Source organism: Cervus canadensis, chromosome 3 (assembly GCF_019320065.1).
Source record: "Cervus canadensis isolate Bull #8, Minnesota chromosome 3, ASM1932006v1, whole genome shotgun sequence".
NCBI classification, from domain to species: Eukaryota; Metazoa; Chordata; class Mammalia; order Artiodactyla; family Cervidae; genus Cervus; species Cervus canadensis.
The window spans coordinates 98,059,734-98,080,021 of NC_057388.1; the positions used below are offsets into that span (position 1 = coordinate 98,059,734).

General features: G+C 44.0%; 1 protein-coding gene across 1 annotated transcript in view; it reads right to left on the reverse strand.

The window, feature by feature from the left end:
- Positions 1-19,628, reverse strand: part of KDM7A (lysine demethylase 7A) — a 75,231-nt gene extending 55,603 nt beyond the window's left edge. Inside the window, exon 1 of the mRNA XM_043463865.1 lies at positions 19,338-19,628. Within this exon, the coding sequence (XP_043319800.1) occupies positions 19,338-19,531 (194 nt within the window). The 5' untranslated portion in view covers positions 19,532-19,628. The remainder of the gene's footprint in view (positions 1-19,337) is intronic.
- Between the last annotated feature and the right edge of the window lie 660 nt (positions 19,629-20,288).

A 20,288-nucleotide genomic window follows, 5' to 3' on the forward strand; every position in this document is an offset into this window, starting at 1 on the left:
ACCCACACATTTGGTATCAGAAGTGCTATAACCAGAGAAACAGTTTTCCTTTGTATGGTGACTGAAATCTGTGCAAATCAGAACCACACAAAGTACGGACTGCCTATACAGCATTCTCTAAAACAGTATTTCTGAAACCATCCCACAGAAGTTAAGGTTACACACATAAAGATTCCACAGTCAAATAAGACTAGGGAGGTGCTGGGCTGAGATCAAATCACTTTGTTTACCAGCAAAATGCCTTGGAGGATTCAACCAGTTGATGTGCACATTTGCATTTCCCAGATGAGGATCAAGATGGTGCTATTATTTCCCACCTTAGGAATGTGTTATAGAAGTTAATGTTCAGACTCACCAGCTGTAAATATTTACTACAAACTTAATGTTTTATAATTACAATTGTTATAGTTTAAATTTACAATTTTTTTAATTTACAATTTTTACAATTGGTACAAAGTACTGGTATATTCAATGTTTAGTAAAACCACTCCTTTAACACAGGATACCAAATTAGCAACAGCAGTACCAATCACTTACAGCATACAGTATTGGAAAACATATGAGCAAGAAAAGTCAGTAACTAATAACACACTAAAACTTTTGAAACCTATCTCTGTCTCTCTCTTTTTTTGCACTGGGGATCCAGTAGTGGCTCAGAGAGTAAAGAATCTGCCCGTAATGAGGGAGGACCTGGGTTCGATCCCTAGGTTGGGAAGATCCCCTGGAGGAGGGCCTGGCAACCCACTCCAGTATTCTTGCCTGGAGAATCCCCATGGACAGAGGAGCCTGGCGGGCTACGGTCTGTGGTCGCAAAGAGTCAGACATGACTGAGAGACTGGGCGAATCACCGCACAGGGGACCCTAGTTCCCGATCAGGGATCCTGGAACTCATGACCCCTGCAGTGGAAACTGGGAGTCTAAACCACTGGACAGCCAGGAAAGTCACTAAAACTATCCTTTTCACCTTAAAAGAAACTTATCGAGACGTGTGTCTCATATTTCCCTTATCACAATATAATTGTGTGTGTCCTCAGTCGCTCAGTTGTGTCAGACTCTTTGTGACCCCATCACGATGTAATTAACAAATATTGATAGGGCACTTCCTAGGCTCAAGCCTAAAAGCTGTACCCTTACCTTAAAGAGCTGACAATTTTATCAAAATACACAAGAAGAAGCAAGATACACCATATCGCTATGCCAGGCGTCTGATTTTCTTCTGGGCAAAATTACCTATGAGCCAGGACCACCCTTCTCCACAGAGCTTCTTTCCTAGGGTTAGGAATTCAAAGCTACCATCCAGCATTGTGAGCTCTCTGACCTCAAAATGATAACCCTGCCTGCCAAGCCTGTTTAGGTGATATCTGCAAAGTTCCTTCTGCGTTGCTTGACTCCATTCCTGGCTAGGCCCATCCAGCTGTCACCAATGTATCAGAATGAGAATGGGCAATTTAAGAAGACCTCTTACTGAATTCCCCATCAAAATCTTGACGTTTTTCTCTAGGTAAGAAAACAAAATCAGAAGCAACAACAGGAACCAGTTAAAAGAAGATAAGAGATAGCAGGAAAAACATATATCAAGGAAGGAGATGAACACTGTTAAATAAATGCCCATCTGACCTGTGGCAATATAGCGCACAAACTGAACAACACAATGCTCTCTCACAGAGCAGAGAGTAACTTAGGCCCATGATGGTGAGACATTAAAATTAAGTGGTACAGTATTCTATCAAGAAGAGCATAGCATATTACGAAAATCCTTCTAAAAATAGTTGACACATAAAGAATTTTAACTGAGTAACTTTTCTGAGGATACTCAGCCACATTTCACAAGTAGAACCTTGGGGGAAATCTTGTTTAAGTAGTCTATAACATTTCCCAAAGATGGCAATGCCATTGCTAGTTTATTATATGCTACTTAATCTGTAAAATGTTAACACTTCATTGCAGTTGTTCCCAGGTTAAAGGTTACCTATTACTATGACATGTTTCTAGCATTTTAAAAAGTAGGGATTCAAAAGGAATAAAGGGAGAAATAAATTAAAACAGTTTCAAATTAAAATCATATCACACAGAAACTCCAAGTCAAGGCATCTTTCTAAGGTAGTAGGACCAGAAAATTATTCCGTGAAGTAAGCGAGCAACTTTCACATTCTACTTTGGTAGTCGTGGTCCCAAAATATCTGCACAGACATAAGTAAATGAAACACTCTTATTATACAGGCATAATATTGTATATTATTATATAATGCATATAATAGACTGTCATGCTATTAATAAGTGGAATCCAAACTCTACTTTTGAATCCAGTTATCTTTCAACCATTTACTTATGATCGATCACTCTTCAATCAACAAATTTCAACCCACTGAGGTTGGAGTGTCCCAGAAGCAGATCGTGACACACAAATCTGAGTGGGGTGTCCATAGGGGAGGTCATCTCTGGAAGCACTGGCCGGCGAATGGAAAGGGGGGACAGGGAAGGGGAGGAGGCCACAGCGGGCACCTTCAGGAGCATTTACCCCTTTGGGGACACCTGGAAGACAAATCCATGCAGAAGGGGCTTCAGGTGGTCCCAGCAGTGGATGAGGAAGCTAAGGTATTTATCCACTGTCTCCCAATCAACAAAGGTTGAGGGCTATCCAGAGGCATTAACTGCCTAGAATTCTCAGCCTGCTTCAACTGGTAAGCTGCTGAGCACCTGGAGCCAGAAAAAGCCCTCAGGTCAATTCTCAGGTGCTTTCAACAAGAAGGTATTCCAGACATAGTGACGGAGACAAAGACAGAGATGATGATGTCATTCAATTGTGTCTGACTCTTTGCAACCCCACGGACTGCGGCACACCAGGCTTCCCGGTCTTTCACTATCTCCCAAACTCTGGGAGAGACAGAGATGGAAATTCAGAAGCCAGGGGAGATGGGTGGGGTTCAGGAGAGCCTGCTACCTGGGTGGACTGTAGTCGAGCCAAACTAATGTGCAGCAATACTGAATTTGTTTACTCTTTGTACATATACACATGCTCATCTTAACATTCACTATGTTCTTCATCCTTCTGTCCATTATTCCTCCATTCTCTCTGTGACGAATAATACATAAAATACATATAACGGGTGTGGAGAAAAGGGAACCCTCCTACACTGTTGGTGGGAATGCAAACTAGTACAGCCACTATGGAGAACAGTGGGCAGATTTCTTAAAAAACGTAATAGAACTGCCATATGACCCAGCAATCCCACTCCTGGGCATACACACCAAGGAAACCAGAACTGAAAGAGACACGTGTACCCCAATGTTCACTGCAGCACTGTTTACAATAGCCAGGGCATGGAAGCAACCTAGATGCCCATCAGCAGATGAATGGATAAAGAAGTTGTGGTACATATATACAATGGAATATTACTCAGCTATAAAAAGGAACACATTTGAGTCAGTTCTGATGAGGTGGATGAAACTGGAGCCTATTATACAGAGTGAAATCAGTCAGAAAGAGAAACACAAATACTGTATATTAACATGTATATATGGAATTTAGAAAGACACTAACAACAATACCATATGCAAGGCAGCAAAAGACGCACAGATGTAAAGAACAGACTTTAGGACTATGTCAGAGAAGGCAAGGGGGTATGATTTGAGAGAACAGCATTGAAACATGTACATTATCATATGTAAAACAGATGACCAGTGCAAGTTCCATGCATGAAGCAGGGCACTCAAAGCCGGTGCTCTGGAAAAACCCAGAGGGATGGGGTGGGGAGGGAGGTGGGAGGGGGTTCAGGATGGGGGGACACATGGCTGATTCATGTCAATGTATGGCAAAAACCATCACAATATTCTAATTACCCTCCAACTAAAGTAATTAATTTTAAAAATAAAGGCATATGCTACACACACACAAAAATACATATGATAAAGTTATTATACATAAATAGGTACAGACTAAGTAAATAATATTAATAATGTTGCCAATTAATAAGTAATATTTAATACTTAATTTCTGAACAAAGATTAAGGACAAAGTTGTCCAACTTGATGAGGAAATCCAAAACTGATTTGTGCATATGGGAACTCAGCAACACTCCAGAGGGAGAAATAACCATTCCTACCAGTTTCAGAAACACACATAAAGTTGATGGGTTGTAAAGATCTGTTCTGTCCCACCTCTGAGAGCAGCCTCAGCTCTGGGCCTGCTACCATGAATCCCTTGTGAGACAGGACATGATGCAGAAGAAATGAGACGGGGAGCAGACGGAAGGAGGGCAATCATCTTTTAGACAAAAGGGATTAAAATATTTTAGCTATTTTAAGAGAAGTTCCACAGAGAAAGTAGCACTTCAGGAACTATTTTTGAATGAAGAAAAGACATTATGGTGATGACCAGGGAATTTCCAGAGATTTTTTTTTTCCTGCTGAAGAAGGAAAGTGTTGTGCTATACTTATATATCTGTGGTGAGGGCTGGGGGTTGGGGGGATGGCTAGAGGGAGGGTAAACACTAAGGAAAGGAGGGGCGGGGGCTACTCTGAGAATGAGGAAGGAAAACAAAGAAAGCTAGGACAAGGCAGAAGAGATGAGATCACGCAGCGACAGCAAGAGGCAGAAATAAAATGAAGAGGGATTTCTGCAGGAGGAGGTACAAGCTGTATTAGTTTATTCGTTTGTACGCCCCAGTACATGAGTAAAACAGGCACTTGACACGATCTGCTTTCCTTCTATCAAGCGATGAACTCACAGTGTAAAACGAACCCAAATGCCTTCTGTGGCTCAACTACTCACTCATTCAAAGCACCCTCAGGACGCTGGAAACACAGCAATGATAAAAGCAACAAACCAAGTGCCTACACTCTTGAGGCTTACATTTTACTGGAAGGAGATAGACAGAAATGACGCTGGTACAGCCCGAAGGAGCAGTGGCAGGGGACGATGCCGGACGGACAGTTGGGGACAATCTGCTGGGTCTTACATGCCACAGGAAGGCTTCCGCTCTGAGTGGGATTCCAGCAGAGGAGTCACAGGATCCGACGCTTTAAAAGTACTACTCTGGTTGCTGTGTTGGCAGGAGGAGGACTAGTTAGGCAGCTACTGCAACAATCTCAATTTATATAGGAGAGGGAAGTGAAACGATGAGAAGCAGTGAGATTCTGAAGGTGAGCCAACAGGATTTTGCTGAAAATTTAGCGCAGATTACACGAGAAGAAAAGTGAAAGTGTTAGTCGCTCAGTCAAGTCTGACTCTGAGACCCCGTGGACTGTAGCCAGTCTCCTCTGTCCATGAGATTCTCCAGGCAAGAATACTGGAGTGGGTTGCCATTCCCTTCTTCAGAGAAGAAGCGAGGATGACTCCAAAGATTCTTGCCCAAAGGAACTGCCATTAACTGAGATGAAGAGGACTGTGGGAAGAGTGGGGCTGACTGGGAAGCCAGATCTGGAGTTTGACTTTAGACACACTAGAGGATCGGATGCTTACTATTCATCCAAGTAGAGATACTAAGTTGGCAATTACATATTTAAGATGAGAGCTCAGGGAAGAGGTCTACAAAGGTGATAAAAATTGAGGGATCACCCACACACAGATGAAAGCTGAAGTGGTGAGACCAGATAAATGTCAAAAAAAGAGAACTACTGAGGAATGAACCCTGCGGCACCCAGTGACCAAAGACCAGGGAGATAAGAAGGAACTGCAATGAGGACTGAGGATGAGCAGAAGGAAGGAAGGGTGAAGCACGGGAACTATCAGTACAGGGATCTTCTAGAAGCCAAGTAAGGTGAAACTCACCCATAACTTTGAAAAGAACTGCTCCAACGGCGTAGCAAAGATGAAAGTCCCACTGGACTAGGTTCAGAGAGAATGGACCTCAACTAAATAGAGATGGGAAGGAAAACCACAACTGGAGGCAACAAATACAGACAATCCTTCTGGTGAATTTTACTACAAAGGGAGAAAAGAAATGAGGCTGCAACTGAAGGATGAATGTCAGATCAATAATTTTTTTAATGAAGTTAAATCTTATTTGCACACTAATGGGGGGGAAATGATACTAGGGAAGGGGGTAACTGCTGGGGTCAAGTCCTTGAATCAGGGAAAGGAGATGGGATCTTCTACAACGAATACACCTACAGATAATCTCCAATGACTTAGCAGTTTCCTTTTCTTTCTGAAATTACATTTCCAGAAAATTTCCTATTTCTGAAAATACATCTCTCCAACTAAAGCAAACTTTGGCTCACATACAAATGGTTGAATGTGAGATGTGTAGCACTGACACTTCAAAAACAGTGACTAGAATAAAAAATGTCTGAAGGGGAAAATGTCATTTATTTGAAGAATATATACTATTTTGACAAAACAGATAAACTACTTTTCATAATTTAAGGATCCCTTCTTTCTGTGGGTGTGTACAAACCCTTTAACTACATTTTATTAATCTACTTCAAGGTCTACCGAAGTGTACCGTTATGCATACTTGAATGAATAGATTTCAAGCAGGCTTGAAGTCTGCTAGAAAGATGGCCCGCCTGAGCAGCTGATCTACAAGTCATCCAATCTTGCCATAAATGCTGAGGAACGTGCTGAGGCTGTGAGTAGTTACACTGCTGGGCAGGCAAGGTCACCATTAAAACAGAGGAACCCAGAGGACCCTAGCACGGTCAACACCGTGAGAATGGCTGAACCTGATGGGATCCAGTTCCTGGATGGCACTGTCATTGGCAACAGGACATCAGTATGAGAACTGAAGACCAGGTTAGCTTGTCCTGCCAATGGGACAAATTCTGCAGAGCCTTCCGCTTTACAGAGCCATTCTCATTTGGTTAAATTCTTCAATCCTTTACTTCTATAAGCAAAACCTGTATCCTTTACCTGTGTCTGTATTATCCTTTCGGCAATCACCATCACCCTTCTGACAATCTTACACATAAACATTTTAGATGATAACACCTCTTTATCTCAATAAATATATCTTTTCTCACAAATATTAAAATATGTCGTAAGCACTGCAAACACAGGATTTAACAGATACCACTGTTTAGGACAAAATTAAATTTAAAAAACCAAAATCCATTTAAAGTGGTTTTAAGGAAAAACATTAAGTAAACAGTACAAGTGCCACGCAGATGCGGCAGAAACCATGATGGTGGTCAATGAAAGCTTGAAATGCGACAGTGGTAATGAAACCAAAAATCACTGATGTGGTGAAGAGAGACGAAAAATCATGCATATCTTAACATCACTTGATCCTTAAGTTCTAAAAAACTTGTACCACAATCCTTCTCTGTCCTGTCCAAAGAAACAGAGAACTTCTCAAAACACCAAAACCAGTGAATGCATCGTGCAGCGGCCCTGCAGCAAGGACAAGGCTGAAAACAAAGCACCGTGCAACTGGCAGGAGGTAGGTGGAGAGAGCCACTGGGAGACACTCCTGAAGGGACAGGCAGCCCCCAGCGAGGCGATCCTGGGGGAGAGGGGTGTGCGCAAGACTGTGGAGCTTCCAAAGGCTAATAATGTCCAACAAGGGCTTCAAGGAATGAGAACCCAAGCTCAGGGCAGGGAATCTGAGCTCTCCTCCCACAAGGGAAGAGTAGATAAGAGGAAAATAAGGCAGACAGGGTCCAGTGCTGACTGCTTGGCATCTGGATGGCTGGAAAAGTGGGCATGAGGAGAGAAGTCCCTGAATCAAACAGAAGGGACTCTGCTCTCCCCGTAACCATGGCATCGAAGGAAATGTTGATCCTCCGATATGCAGAAAATAAGGACAGGCCAGCAAAAAAAAAGGAAAGTGACTTCAAGAACCAGACACACAGAAAGCCGGCCTTAAAATAGGAAGAATGTAAGAGGAATATGAGTCAGACCTGTGACAAGTTAAATTAAGTAAAAAAGCTCCAATTCCTCTAATCTGCAGACAGCTTATATCCTAAGGTTCCTTCATGAAGCAGTGACGTGAAAAAGACTGACCACATGTCTATGGTGCAGCGTGTGTGACCCGTGAGGCTCTGAGGGAGGTCACAGAGAAGAGGAAAGTCCCAGGAACCCACAAGCCCAAGCTCTGGAGAGAAGGCGCCCATGCGGTCGGCCACCACAGAAAGCTTCTCAAGTCATCGATGGGAACCATCCAGAAAGTCTCTGCTTCAAAAGACGCCTTTTGCCCCATACTTGTCACAGAGATTCCTGGGCAGGACTTCCAGGACTTCCAGACAGATGTCCAGGGCCATCTTATTTTCTTTTTTAATATTTATTAATATTTAAGTATCCATAGGATACTGCATAAATCAAAAGGACCACAGTGGACTATGTCTCAATTTCTTTGTCAAAGAGGACCACTCATCTGCCAACACCTTCTGTGCGTACAAAACCACTAAATTATCTACAATGGTATAGCTTTACCCAGCTTCTGCAGTTTCGTAATTTATTGCACACGATGTCAAGACTGTTATGATTACTGATAAACAGAAGTCGATATTATGTTTGAAATCCTGTGTTATGAGCTCAAGGAAAACATTTCCACTTTACAAAGGAAGAGAAGTTTAACACTTCACAAAGCATTCTGAAAGTTTTACTTCCCCCTACCCATAAAATGAGCTTCCCTGGTGGCTCAGATGATAAAGCATCTGCCTGCAATGCGGGAGACCCGGGTTTGATCCCTGGGTTGGGAGGATCTCCTGGAGGAGGAAATGGCAACCCACTCCAGTATTCTTGCCTGGAGAATACCACGGACGGAGGAGCCTGGTAGGCTACAGTCCATGGGGTCACAAAGAGTCAGACACGACTGAGCGACTTCACTTTCACTTCACCCGTAAAATAAAATCTGGATATGTCATTGTATTTCCTCTAACAATGATTTTTTGATGTGTTAGAATTATCAGATGAATGCAACCTATAGCCCTGATAAAGAAGTATCTTACATTTGCATAGTTAGTATGTTTAAGCTTATCAAACTTATATTTCACTACAAGTGCTCCTTACCCTTTCTGTCTTTGATCAACAGTCTCTTTAGAAAATAAATTTTAAATAGGGTTACAGCTAAAAAAAAAAGTGGGCTTCCCTTAGTAGCTCAGCTGGTAAAGAATCTGCCTACAATGCAGAAGACCCCAGTTCGATTCCTGGGTTGGGAAAATCCCCTGGAGAAGGGATAGGCTACTCACTCCAGTATTCTGGCCTAGAGAATTCCATGGCTGTATAGTCCATAGGGTCACAAAGAGTGAGACACAACTGAGCGACTTTCACAGCTAAAAACAATTTCAGAATGTATAATGCTAGGAACTTAAGAATGTACCTAAATGCTTATCAATAATAAAGATAAACACAAAAATATATACATATACATTGCAGCACTGTTAAGTACTAAAAAAGAGAGAGAGAGAAACCAGCTGAAGAATTCATCAACAGAGAACCAGGTAAATTATGGTAAATCCACAGAATGGAATTCTATGCAGCCATTAAAAAGCATGAGATATCTGTATATGCTGATGTGAAGAGCTCTCCTAGAACACTGGAATATTTTTAAAAATTAAGAAGAACAAGGTACAAAACCATATATACCATATGACCCCTTCCATCTGGATAGAAATTCAAAATTGTTAATGGTATTTCCCACTGAGGAAAGGGGACTGTAGGAAGGAGACAAGACACTTTCACTTTTCATTTTTTTATCTTTCTATATTGCTTGAATTGCTTACCAGATTTTGGAGGTTTTTTGTTTCTTAGTTACAAGTTATGTGGTCAAAGGAGACATGGACCTTTTTAAAGATTCATCATTTTACTTCACATTGCTTAAAACTAATACATATTATACATTGAATTTTTTTCTTTAATAACCAACAGAAGATACTAATGAGCCAATTAATTTCAAAACTAGTGATTAAGGGAAAGAATCAAGCATTTAAATCTGCCTTTCCTATATAAACTGTACCACTATGTAACCAAAGGAGTAGACAAAGGGAAGTTTTCTTGTTATAAAAGTACTCCAGCTAATAAATGAAGAAGAAATTTTATAATTAAAATATCATTTTGCAACTGCTAATGAACAAATGAATGGATACTGGCATTGACCAATGGCAGCAAATGTAACAAAAATAGAAACTCCCAGACATTTCATGCCTCCCAATGGAAGACTATACCATCCATTCATAAAATACTCTTGGGGGGAAAAATACCTGAAATCTGATCAAGATCTTCTAGCTCCAACTATCAACTTACAGGGAAGAGAGGAACATGTTGAGAGATACTACAGGGATGTAATAAGCAAAATCCACAAAGTGGATAAACCACCACTTTCTGCAAGAAATAAATTGCAAAGGAAAAAAGAGAAAGAAGACCAAAACCGACAAATCAGGGTTTTCCAACAGCAGGACTATTGACATTTAGGACTAGGTAACTCTTCCTTACCGGGCTGCGCTGTGTGTGATGCTCAGCAGCATACCTGCCCTCTCCTCTGACACGCCTGGAACAGCTCCACCCACCCCCTGCCAAAATAACAGACATCTCCAGACACTGCCTCCTGTCCTTTGGGAGGCAGCATCCCATCCAGCTGAGAATCAAATGTGTGGACCTTACTTGGACCTCGATGCAAACTATTAATACAGTACCAAGATTTGCCACTTATTGTAGTTTTTCTTAGAAGAGGCCTTATCTAAAGAGAAACACGTGCTAAAATAGCCACAGATATAATGATACACCCCAAGTTCACTAAAAATTACACCAAGGGCAAGGGAAATCAGGGCAGGGTTAAATGAAGTAAGATTGGTCATGAATGAATTGTTAATCACTAAAACAGAGTGATGGTCTCTGGGAGCCCATTATACTGTCCTGTTTATTTCTGTTTATGTCTGAAATTTTCTTAAAAAAAAAAAAAAACACACAAAAATAAAAATCAAAGCCAAGACCATTGTGGTGGCTAGCCACATTCAACTGAATGACAAACCAACCCACTGAAAGAATCTTAACATTCAACTAGTTTCCATTAACCATGCTTGGGGCTCTCAGAAGATATAAACAGACGATTCTTTAAAAAAAAAAGAGAAAAGAAAAGGAAAAAGAAAATGGCCCCAAGTCCCACGAAAAATTGTTCAAATTCATTTGTAATTTTTAGAGATATGCAAATCAAAACATGGATACCATTTCTGACCTCTTAGGTTGGCAAAGATTAAAAATATGACAACAGGTCCTGATATCAAGAATGTGGAAAGTGGAACTCTCCTACACTGATGGTGGGAATGAAAACTAGCCCAACCATTCAGGAGAGGAATCTGGTGAGCCTGACAAAACAGTACACTCATTTTTGACCAAGTAATTCTACTTCTAGCGATCTAACCTGGAGATACACTTCCATTAAAACAAAAATACATATGCACAAGGTTACTCATTGCTGTAATTATAAAAACAACCTAGATGCCCATACACAAGAAAATGGATAAATAGATCAGGGTATGTGCACACAAAGGAGCACCATACAGCTGTTAAAAAGAATAAAGAAGAGCTCCACAAAGTGACAGGAGTGATTTCCAGTATACACTGTCAAAGTAAAAAAAAAAAAAAGCAAAGAGTATCTATTGTATGATACACTTTGTGGGGGGAAAAAAAAAGCGGTCCTGAGAAAATACACATGGATCTGCTTGTTTTGTGAGAAAACAAACAGAAGACTTCACACGGAAAGAGACTGATGACTCATGGGGACAGGGGAGATGGGGGACACGGAGGGGCAGGAGGAGTGAAGGGGGCGTTGACACTTCTGAGTATACCTTTTCAAGTAACTTCTGGTTTCTTAAAACCACAGCCATGTATCACATTCTCAAAATACAAACCAACAATTAAAACCAACCAGGACAGAGGAGGAATCCAGAATGCAATATAAACAGTAACAAATAAACCTAAGTGAAAGTCACTCAGCTCAGTCATGTCAGACTCTCTGCGACCGCATGGTCTACACAGTCCACGGAATTCTCCAGGCCAGAATACTGGAGGGGGTAGCCTTTCCCTTCTCCAGGGGATCTTCCCAACCCAGGGATTGAACCCACATCTCCTGCATTGCAGGCAGATTCTTCACCAACTGAGCCACCAGGGAAGCCCCACAAATAAACCTAACCATGTTACAAATAAATAACTCACTAAAGTAGAGGAAAAGAACTAGGTAACTTTGGAAACCAGTCTTCTGCCTAGATATAAGGCTATAAAGCTAAAGACAAAAAAAAAAAAAACTACACAGATACTAGAATCTACTTAGCAAATTGCCTTTCTCAGAAGTGTATAGGTTACCAACTTGAGAACTATTTTATGTACTTTATGTATACACTAGGAATGAAGAAATAAGTAAATTATATATTGTAGATAATGAGAGCTGCATCTCTGTTAGTCAATAAAGTTATAAGGAAAGGGGAAGGTTAAAATGAACTTTGTGATGTTAGATTAGAATCAAAGGTATTATAAAACTTTACAGTCTTCATACAGATAGACGCAAACACACACACGTGTGTGCATGTGTGTGACTAGAGTATTTCCTAGCTCTGTCCACGGAGAAGGCCTGGAAGCAATGAGTCCACCGAGTACCAGACCTTGGTCTCTAACAACCATTCTCCAATAAAAGGAACCAGGGCTCACACAAATCCTCACAAAAATCACAGAAGTTACCACTAACTCCCACTGTAGTTAATATTCATAGAAAAGTAAGTAAGCAATCACTGCAACAATAAAACGTAACTTCCAAGAAGAATTAGACACTCGGTAGCAGCTGCAACCTCAGCACGGACCTGCTGCTCAAAAGCTGCGCAAGTTATTGTGGTGTTTCAACTGCTCAACCCGCCAAAGCTCGCTTTGTGATCAATTTCCTTCACACCTGTTCTATTCTTATTCTTGAGCTCCACCACATCAGATCATCAAATAAAAAGGCGTTCTTCCCCTTGGTGATCAGTAAACTCAATTTCATGCCTAAGAACACGAGATATGAGAGCAAACCAAGCAGAAATCTGCCCCCAAACTAACAGTTTAAAATTTTTTAAAGCTTGATGGGAGAACTATAAGTTAGTGTCACTAAGCATTCTATGACTCCATTTCACAACATATTTTAGTTCAAAAAGTAACACTGAGCATGTATGTATAATTACAATTGTAAGTGAAACATATGAAGAAAATACTCATATATTCTCCCATGATAAACTGTCACATCAAAAAAAAGATGTTGAGAAATTCAATAAATAGACTTTTTGTCTCTTACAGGGAGATGATACATGTTCACGGAGAATGTTTATAATACTAAAAGACTTGATCATTAAGCAGAAATGTATACAAAACCAATTTTAAAATTCCCAACCTTGACATTAAGAAAAACCGAAATACACTCCAATAAGAAGTCCATTATAAGAAGGATGAAGCAGTTAATTATAAAATTTTTCAAGTAACTATTTTACACTCTGTTCCCAAGCCAGTTATGTTTATTTTAAACCTATTTATGCCACAGAAATTAATTGTAATAAAGAAAAATAAGGAAGATGTTTACAGATGTATTTCTGTGGAACCCTGTCACATCTGTTTATCTATGCCACCACCCCAGCACACCAGCCACCCCAGGACAGAGGCGGAGTTCAGATCTCGCTCTATGACCTTCTAGCTCTGCAACCCTGGGAAAGTTACTGACCTCTCAACCCTCGGACTCTTCATCTGTAAAATGGAGATAACACCACCACTTATCCAGCAAGGTTACAGTGAGAATTAGATGAGTTAGTTAACAGAGCTAACACAGTTAGAACAGCGCCTAGCGCTGGTAAAGCATTCAGTTTAAGAGTTTGAGTAAGTTCCCAGGACTCCACAGTGAGTAGCTGGGAAACTCCTATCCAACAGCATTATTCTTGGTAACATGCTTCTATCCTCACAAACCAGGCTCTTCATTCATTCAAACTTCAGGAATAAAAATTAATATAGGACCTGTGTAAATTACCAAAACCCACTCAAACATTCTAAATCATCTCTCATCTGGATTATCACAATGGCTTTCTGACTCTGCCTGTCACCTTTACCTCCCGTCTCTTTTCTCCATGTAGCAGCCAGAGTGAATCTTTTAAAGGTTAGGTCAAATGGTTTATTCCTCCAGTCAAAATATTTGACTATTTGCTCCGAGTGAAATCCAAAATTTTTTAGCATTCCAATGTCTCTTTCTCAAAACCTCCCATAATCACACCATATGAACACAGACTTACACTACCCCCAGTCCTTTCTCTTCTAACTCAATTTTTCTTCACAGCACTAAACATTCTTTTGGCATGTGTATTTGTTCATCTATCCCACCTCCCCACCACCCCTGTGCATGTGTGCTCAGTTCTATCTGACTCTCTGCAACCCCACGGACTGCAGCCCACCAGGTTCCTCTGTTCATGGGATTTCCCAGGCTAGAATACTGGGGCAGGTTGCCATTTCCATAGAATATGTTACAGGAGACCAAGGACTTTGCTTTACTCACCACTGTATTTCTAGCACCAAGAACAGCGCCAGGCATACTGAAAATTGGGCCAAAGCCAACAGCATACTTGATAAAACCCAAGAGGCAATCCCTTGTGTCAGGAACAAGAGATGAAATAAAATCACAAAATACTATGTGTTGTCTATTTACACCACAGAAAATAATTGTAATAAAGAAAAATAAGATGTTTTACAGATGTATTTCTGTAAATAGAACTTGCTCTATGACCTTCTAGCTTTGCAACTCTGGGATAGTTACTGACCTCTCAACCCTCAGATGCCTCATCTGTAAAATGTAGATAATAACAACACTTATCCAGCAAGGTTACAGTGAGAATTAGATGCAAAGTGGCAAATTTTTATTTTTTTATACTATTCATTTTAATATTTGAAGTATAATAAAATTTTAAAAAATCTTCAATGTGTATGCAGATCAGTGAACTTCTCCACCTGTACACACGCATGACCAAGATACAGAATATTTCCTGCACCTTGGAAGCTCCCTTCCGCCTCCTCTCAGGAAATACCCCTGGAGAGGTAAGTACCAGTCTGACTTCTATCACCCAATTATGCCTGCACTTGAACTTCACAGAAGTAGAATCAAATAGTATATGCTTTCATGCCTGTCTTCCTTTGTTCAACTTCATATCCATGAGATCCACCCACATCACTGCACACATCAGGAGTACAGTCCTTCTTGAAGGCTAAGTAGCATTCCATGAGTATGCCACAATTCATACAATCAAGTATGGATGATATTTAAGCTGTTCCCATTTGGGGATAATAGAACAGTGCTGCCATGAATGGTTTTCTGGGTTCAGGGGTATGTCATTTGGTGGAAATATTCAATTATCTGCAGAATGGTGACATTTTTTGTTTGAGGATTTTTCGGGGGGAGGGGGGTAGTAATGGTTAATAATAATACCTTAGTGAGAACCCAGGAAAATACAAGTGGGCAATGGGTGAAAGTATAAACTGAAATAACCTTTCTGGAAGACAATCTGGCAATAGCCACAAGAAGCCTAAAAATATCTATGCCCTGTGACTAACCATTCTACTTCAAGGAAATTTCTTACTGAGTATTTACATGGCTCAGATCATCTTCTAAGTGTTTTACATGTGTTAACTCATTTGATTTATTCTAAGGAAATGATTAGAAATGTTCACAATTGGTTTGTTTAGAAGGCTGTCGACCATCCATCATTAGGAAATACAAGAAGTCGTAAACAAAGTAAAAAACTAACAAGAGGGGAATGATTTCAAAATGCACTGTACTTCCTTGAAATTAACCTCTGTGCAGCCACTGAAAATGTTTTTCAAGAACATTAAAGATAGGAAAAAGTAAACATTGATAAATGATAGGAAACAGTAGAATGCACAAATTCCTAGTTTTATTTTTTCCAGTTTTATTTTTAAAAGTACATACCTATAACTTAAATGTTAAAATGAATGTGACTAACAAGACTAGTAAATAAAGATATTTACATTACAATAGGGAGAGAAAAGACATTATAATACAACTAAATTAGGGCAATGATGCAATTCTACATAGGATGAAATAAAAGCACTATGGAAAGACATCTAGCCTAGAGATTAGGGGGAAGGGCATTGTCAAGAAAGTTCTCCATTGTCTTACTTCTACTAAGGACTCTGAGGAAGAACTCCGTCTCCAGGTTGGAAGGAACCTGCCCAGGAAAGTCCTGTTAATTCCTCAGCTCACCACCCCCAGGGTATCAATTATCAGTTATACCCTGAACCCATATTCTTTTCCTCCCTGGACCCATATTCTTTTCCCCTCCTACTTACAGAAAAGACTTAGGTAGACTTGAAGAACAGGAATTCCTAAACACTAAGGATGCAATCAAAGCCTCAAAACTTGGAGGAAGCTGGTTCCATCAGACCTCATGCCTGACTAAAAAGCCTCAAGGAAGGTCTTCCCAGTCAGGATAGTTTAGGACAAAACCTTTTTGGATTTCCAGATGCCAGGAACTCCAGACAGAGTAAACCCAAATTTATACTAAAATTCACTGACTCCTTGAGATTAAAAAATTTTTTCTACTTGAAAAAATAAAAGTATCAAGAAGTTATCCAGGTAGAGATAACCCTCTGTATCCATTCTCCTATGCTTTCTTCCTCTTCTGCAGATAGACCAAACCTGGAAACCAAAGGAAAGTTGAGCATGGAGATTAAAGATACATAGGTAAGCTTAGTTGCTCAGTCATATTCCACTCTTGCGACCTGTGGACTGTAGCCCACAAGGCTCCTCTGTCCATGGGATTCTCCAAGCAAGACTACTGGAGTGGGTTGCCATTTCCTTCTCCAGGATTAAAGATACACCATGGTATTTTAGGGGCCAATTCTCACATAAGCAAATGACATCTGTTTAATAATTAATACATAAGAACATTTTGCTGTGTTCACTAAACCATTCACTTGTGGTACAATAAACAGAATAAATATTGATTACAAGAAAAACATACGGACCCCAAATTACCAATATTTCACTGAGTTAAACTTGCTAATAAGATACTGCTTTTGCACCGTAGGGTATTATGTATCACTAAATTTTCTAACTTTTGACATCTGAATCACATTAAGTTCTCAAGGGTTGCTGGTCAAAAAAGCCCTGGGTTCAAAAAAACATTTTTCAAAGTCACCTCCACAGATACAAAGTGACACAAATTCATGTGACAAAGCAGTCCACACTCCTGCTCTCCCTCCTTCATACACGCCCTCTGTTTTCCCTTCAACCTTTTCTGTTTACAAATTTAATACTTAAATGTATTAACAAAGTTCTCATAAACTACCTGCAGCTTTTCACAGTTATAGTGTTACCTAAATTAAGATAAATAAAATTCCAGTCTAAAATTGATTAACCTTAGCAAACCTCTACATTGTACAATGGGATAAATTTCTTATGAAGCTAAAACAGTTCTTTGAAAAAATAAGTCTGCATAATCACCAGGGATTCGGGATTTATTCTGTACGGAACCTAGATTTCTGGATAATCTCTATTCTGGTTGCATATGATGGGAAAAGAGGATATAGAGATACAACTGGCAAGACTTGTATCTTCCTATTTCAGTTTTACGTACAACCAAAATATAGGAAAAGCATCGGTTCCAAGTAACGAAAAAGAACTTTAGAGAATTTGTTTTTGATTACAAGCGGCACGGCTGTAATAACACTCCCAGCATATACCAGACTGTGAAAAGAGGATCTGCCATACAAAGCAAGGACGCTGTCTTAACTTTTACGTCGACAATTTGCTGGTTTTACTCTCCTTCTGCTGTTGCTGTCAGAATTAGGCAACCTGAAAACGGATCAAGTAAAACTAGCTGTACTTGAAAATTAAGTAAAACTAACTGTACCTAGCGCTCAGCACTGACAGGAACGCTGCAAGTGAACTGGTTTTCTCTCCCAGGGCCAGTAGAGGGAGACTAAGACATCTGGCCTGGTCGTGTAGTGTTTCTGCAAAATTGGGGAGGGGGGGAGTGGAGGCTGTATTTAAATGTCCTGCTGTCAATCAAAGGACACTTCCTACAATCACAGTCACCATATCTGCTATTACCCGCGAGCGTACTCTCGCCCAGAAACACCCCGAAACGGGGCTCGGGAAACCTGCTTCACCTAAAAGTGACCGCAGGCCTTGCCACAACACCCAAATAAGGACTTGGGGAGCCCAACCTCAACTAGTTTCTTTGTTTAAATGCCTGCGAATCCCTCCCACGCCGGAGTCAAGAGGCTGTGGCGCCGCCCTTTATTAGCCTCACACTTTGATTACAAAACACACGAGTCGGCGGCTCGGCGGCGGGGGCGGCCCGAGCTCTCACAAACGTCAAACCCGAGACACAGGCGGCGGCCGAGGCAGAAGGCGACGCTCGCCGCCCCCGCCACCCGCCCCGAAGTCCCCACCGGCCGGCCAAAGTTCGCCCGCCCCAGGCCCCCCGGGCGCTGGCCCCCGGATCGCCAGCCCCCGGTCGCCGTCCCCTCGGGCGATTGGGGACGTTTCACTCTTTGTAACAAAGTTTGAGCCGCGGCGCGGGGGCGGCCGCGGGGGACTGGGGCGCGAGGCTGTCCCTCGGGGCCCCGCTGCCCACTCCATCCGCTCCACCCCCGCCGGGACGGGCTGAGCCGCTCCGGCGGCTGGGGGCCGAGACCCGAGCCGCCCCGCCGCCCCGCCCGGGACCCCCGGCCCGAACTTCCGACTGGCATCTCTCTCGAGTCCCCGCAAGTGCCTCCTCATCTGTTGCTCTGTTTACTCCGCTGGAGCCCCGCCGGGCCGGCGCTGCCGACGCCCCCGTCCCAGCGCCCCGCGGCCGAGGAAGTTTGATAAAAAGCCCGGGGAAGGGGGCGCGACCGCGACCCGCGGGCGGGCGAGCGGCAGAGGCGAAGAGGGCAATTTCTGGAGACCCCCGGGCCGGGGCCGGCCGCTCGCCGCCCGGAAGGAAGGAGCGGCGGCCGGTCGGGCAGGGCGGCCAGCCGGGTGGCGACTCCGGGCCGGGAGCCCCAGCCGGGCGGGGCGGCGGCCGGGCTGCGGGCGCGGCGGGCCGGGCCGGGCCGGCGCTCCGACCGCCGCCTCCGCTGGCGCCTGCCCCGGCCGCGTCCCCTCGCCCCGGTACCCCCCTGCCAACTTCTCGGCCGGTCCCCTTTGTTCCCGTTTGTTGTGGCGACTCTTCGGCCGGCCGGGCGATCCCACCAGCCCCCTCTAAGCCCGCTGGGCGCCCGGCGAGCCCGGGGCCCCGCGCGCCCCGCTGCCCGGGCCGGGGGGCTAGGCACCCGGGCCCCTCGGCGCTCGGTGCGGCTCGGCGGCCGGCGGCGCGGGCGGCCGGCGCGGCGACGGCGGCGGTTGGCCGGTGGCCGGCGGCGGCGGCGGCGGCGGGGCTGGAGGGGGTTTATTTACCTGCCGTGGAACCAGTCCTTGCAGATATCGCACTCGATCATGAAGCGGTTCACGTCGTACGGCTGCCGGCACACACAGTATACCGGCGGGGGCGGCGGGGCTGCCGAGGCCCGGCCCGGAGCCGCCACCGACACGGCTGCCGCGGCGGCTCCAGCTGCTGCTCCCGCGGCCACCGCCGCCGCCGCTCCGGCCATCTTTAAAAAACACACACACACACACACGCTCGCTCGCTGCTCCGCTTGCAGACTGGAGCGAGCGCAGCCGCCAGCCAGCGCCGCCTCCTGCAGCAGCCGGAGCAGCAGCCGCGGCGGCGGCGGCGGCGGCGGCGGCGCCTCAGTGCGCGCGCGCGAGGCCGCAGCCGGGCCCGGAGGGGGCGGGCGGCGAGCGGCGGCGCGCGCACGCCGCGCAGGGACCGAGCCCGGCTCCTTCCGGCGCTCCTCGCGGGGCCGCGCGTGTCGCGCACGTCGTTCTGCCGCCCGGCGCGCGCGCCCGCTCCGCTCGCGTCGGCCGGGCGGAGGGAGACGCGCTGAAGGGCACGCGGGGCGGGGGAGGCGGAGGGAAGCAGAGGCTCCCTGAGGACACGCGCGGCGGCGCGGGGCGCGCGGCCGCGGAAGGAGGGCGGCGGGTGCGTGCGAACGGCCGGCCCCGGCATTTCTGAGTGACCGCGGAGGCCGGGGAAGTTCCTGCGCAGTGGAAAGCGGCGCGCTACGTCTGTGCCCTGGCCCTGGATCCGAGGAAATTAGAGCCCCGCCGGGGCCACCTCCCGACCCCGGGAGTATTTTAAATCAATTAACCTCCGCGGGTCCGAGCCGAGGGTTAACAGCACAGCAATCTGCTTAAGTCCTGCTGAGGGGCAGGAGTATGCTAGGGAGTCATTCAAAGTTCCAAAAACGTCCCATCCGAATTCCCACCGACCAAGCCAGGAATGCAGTGTTGATGGAGCCACTGGTA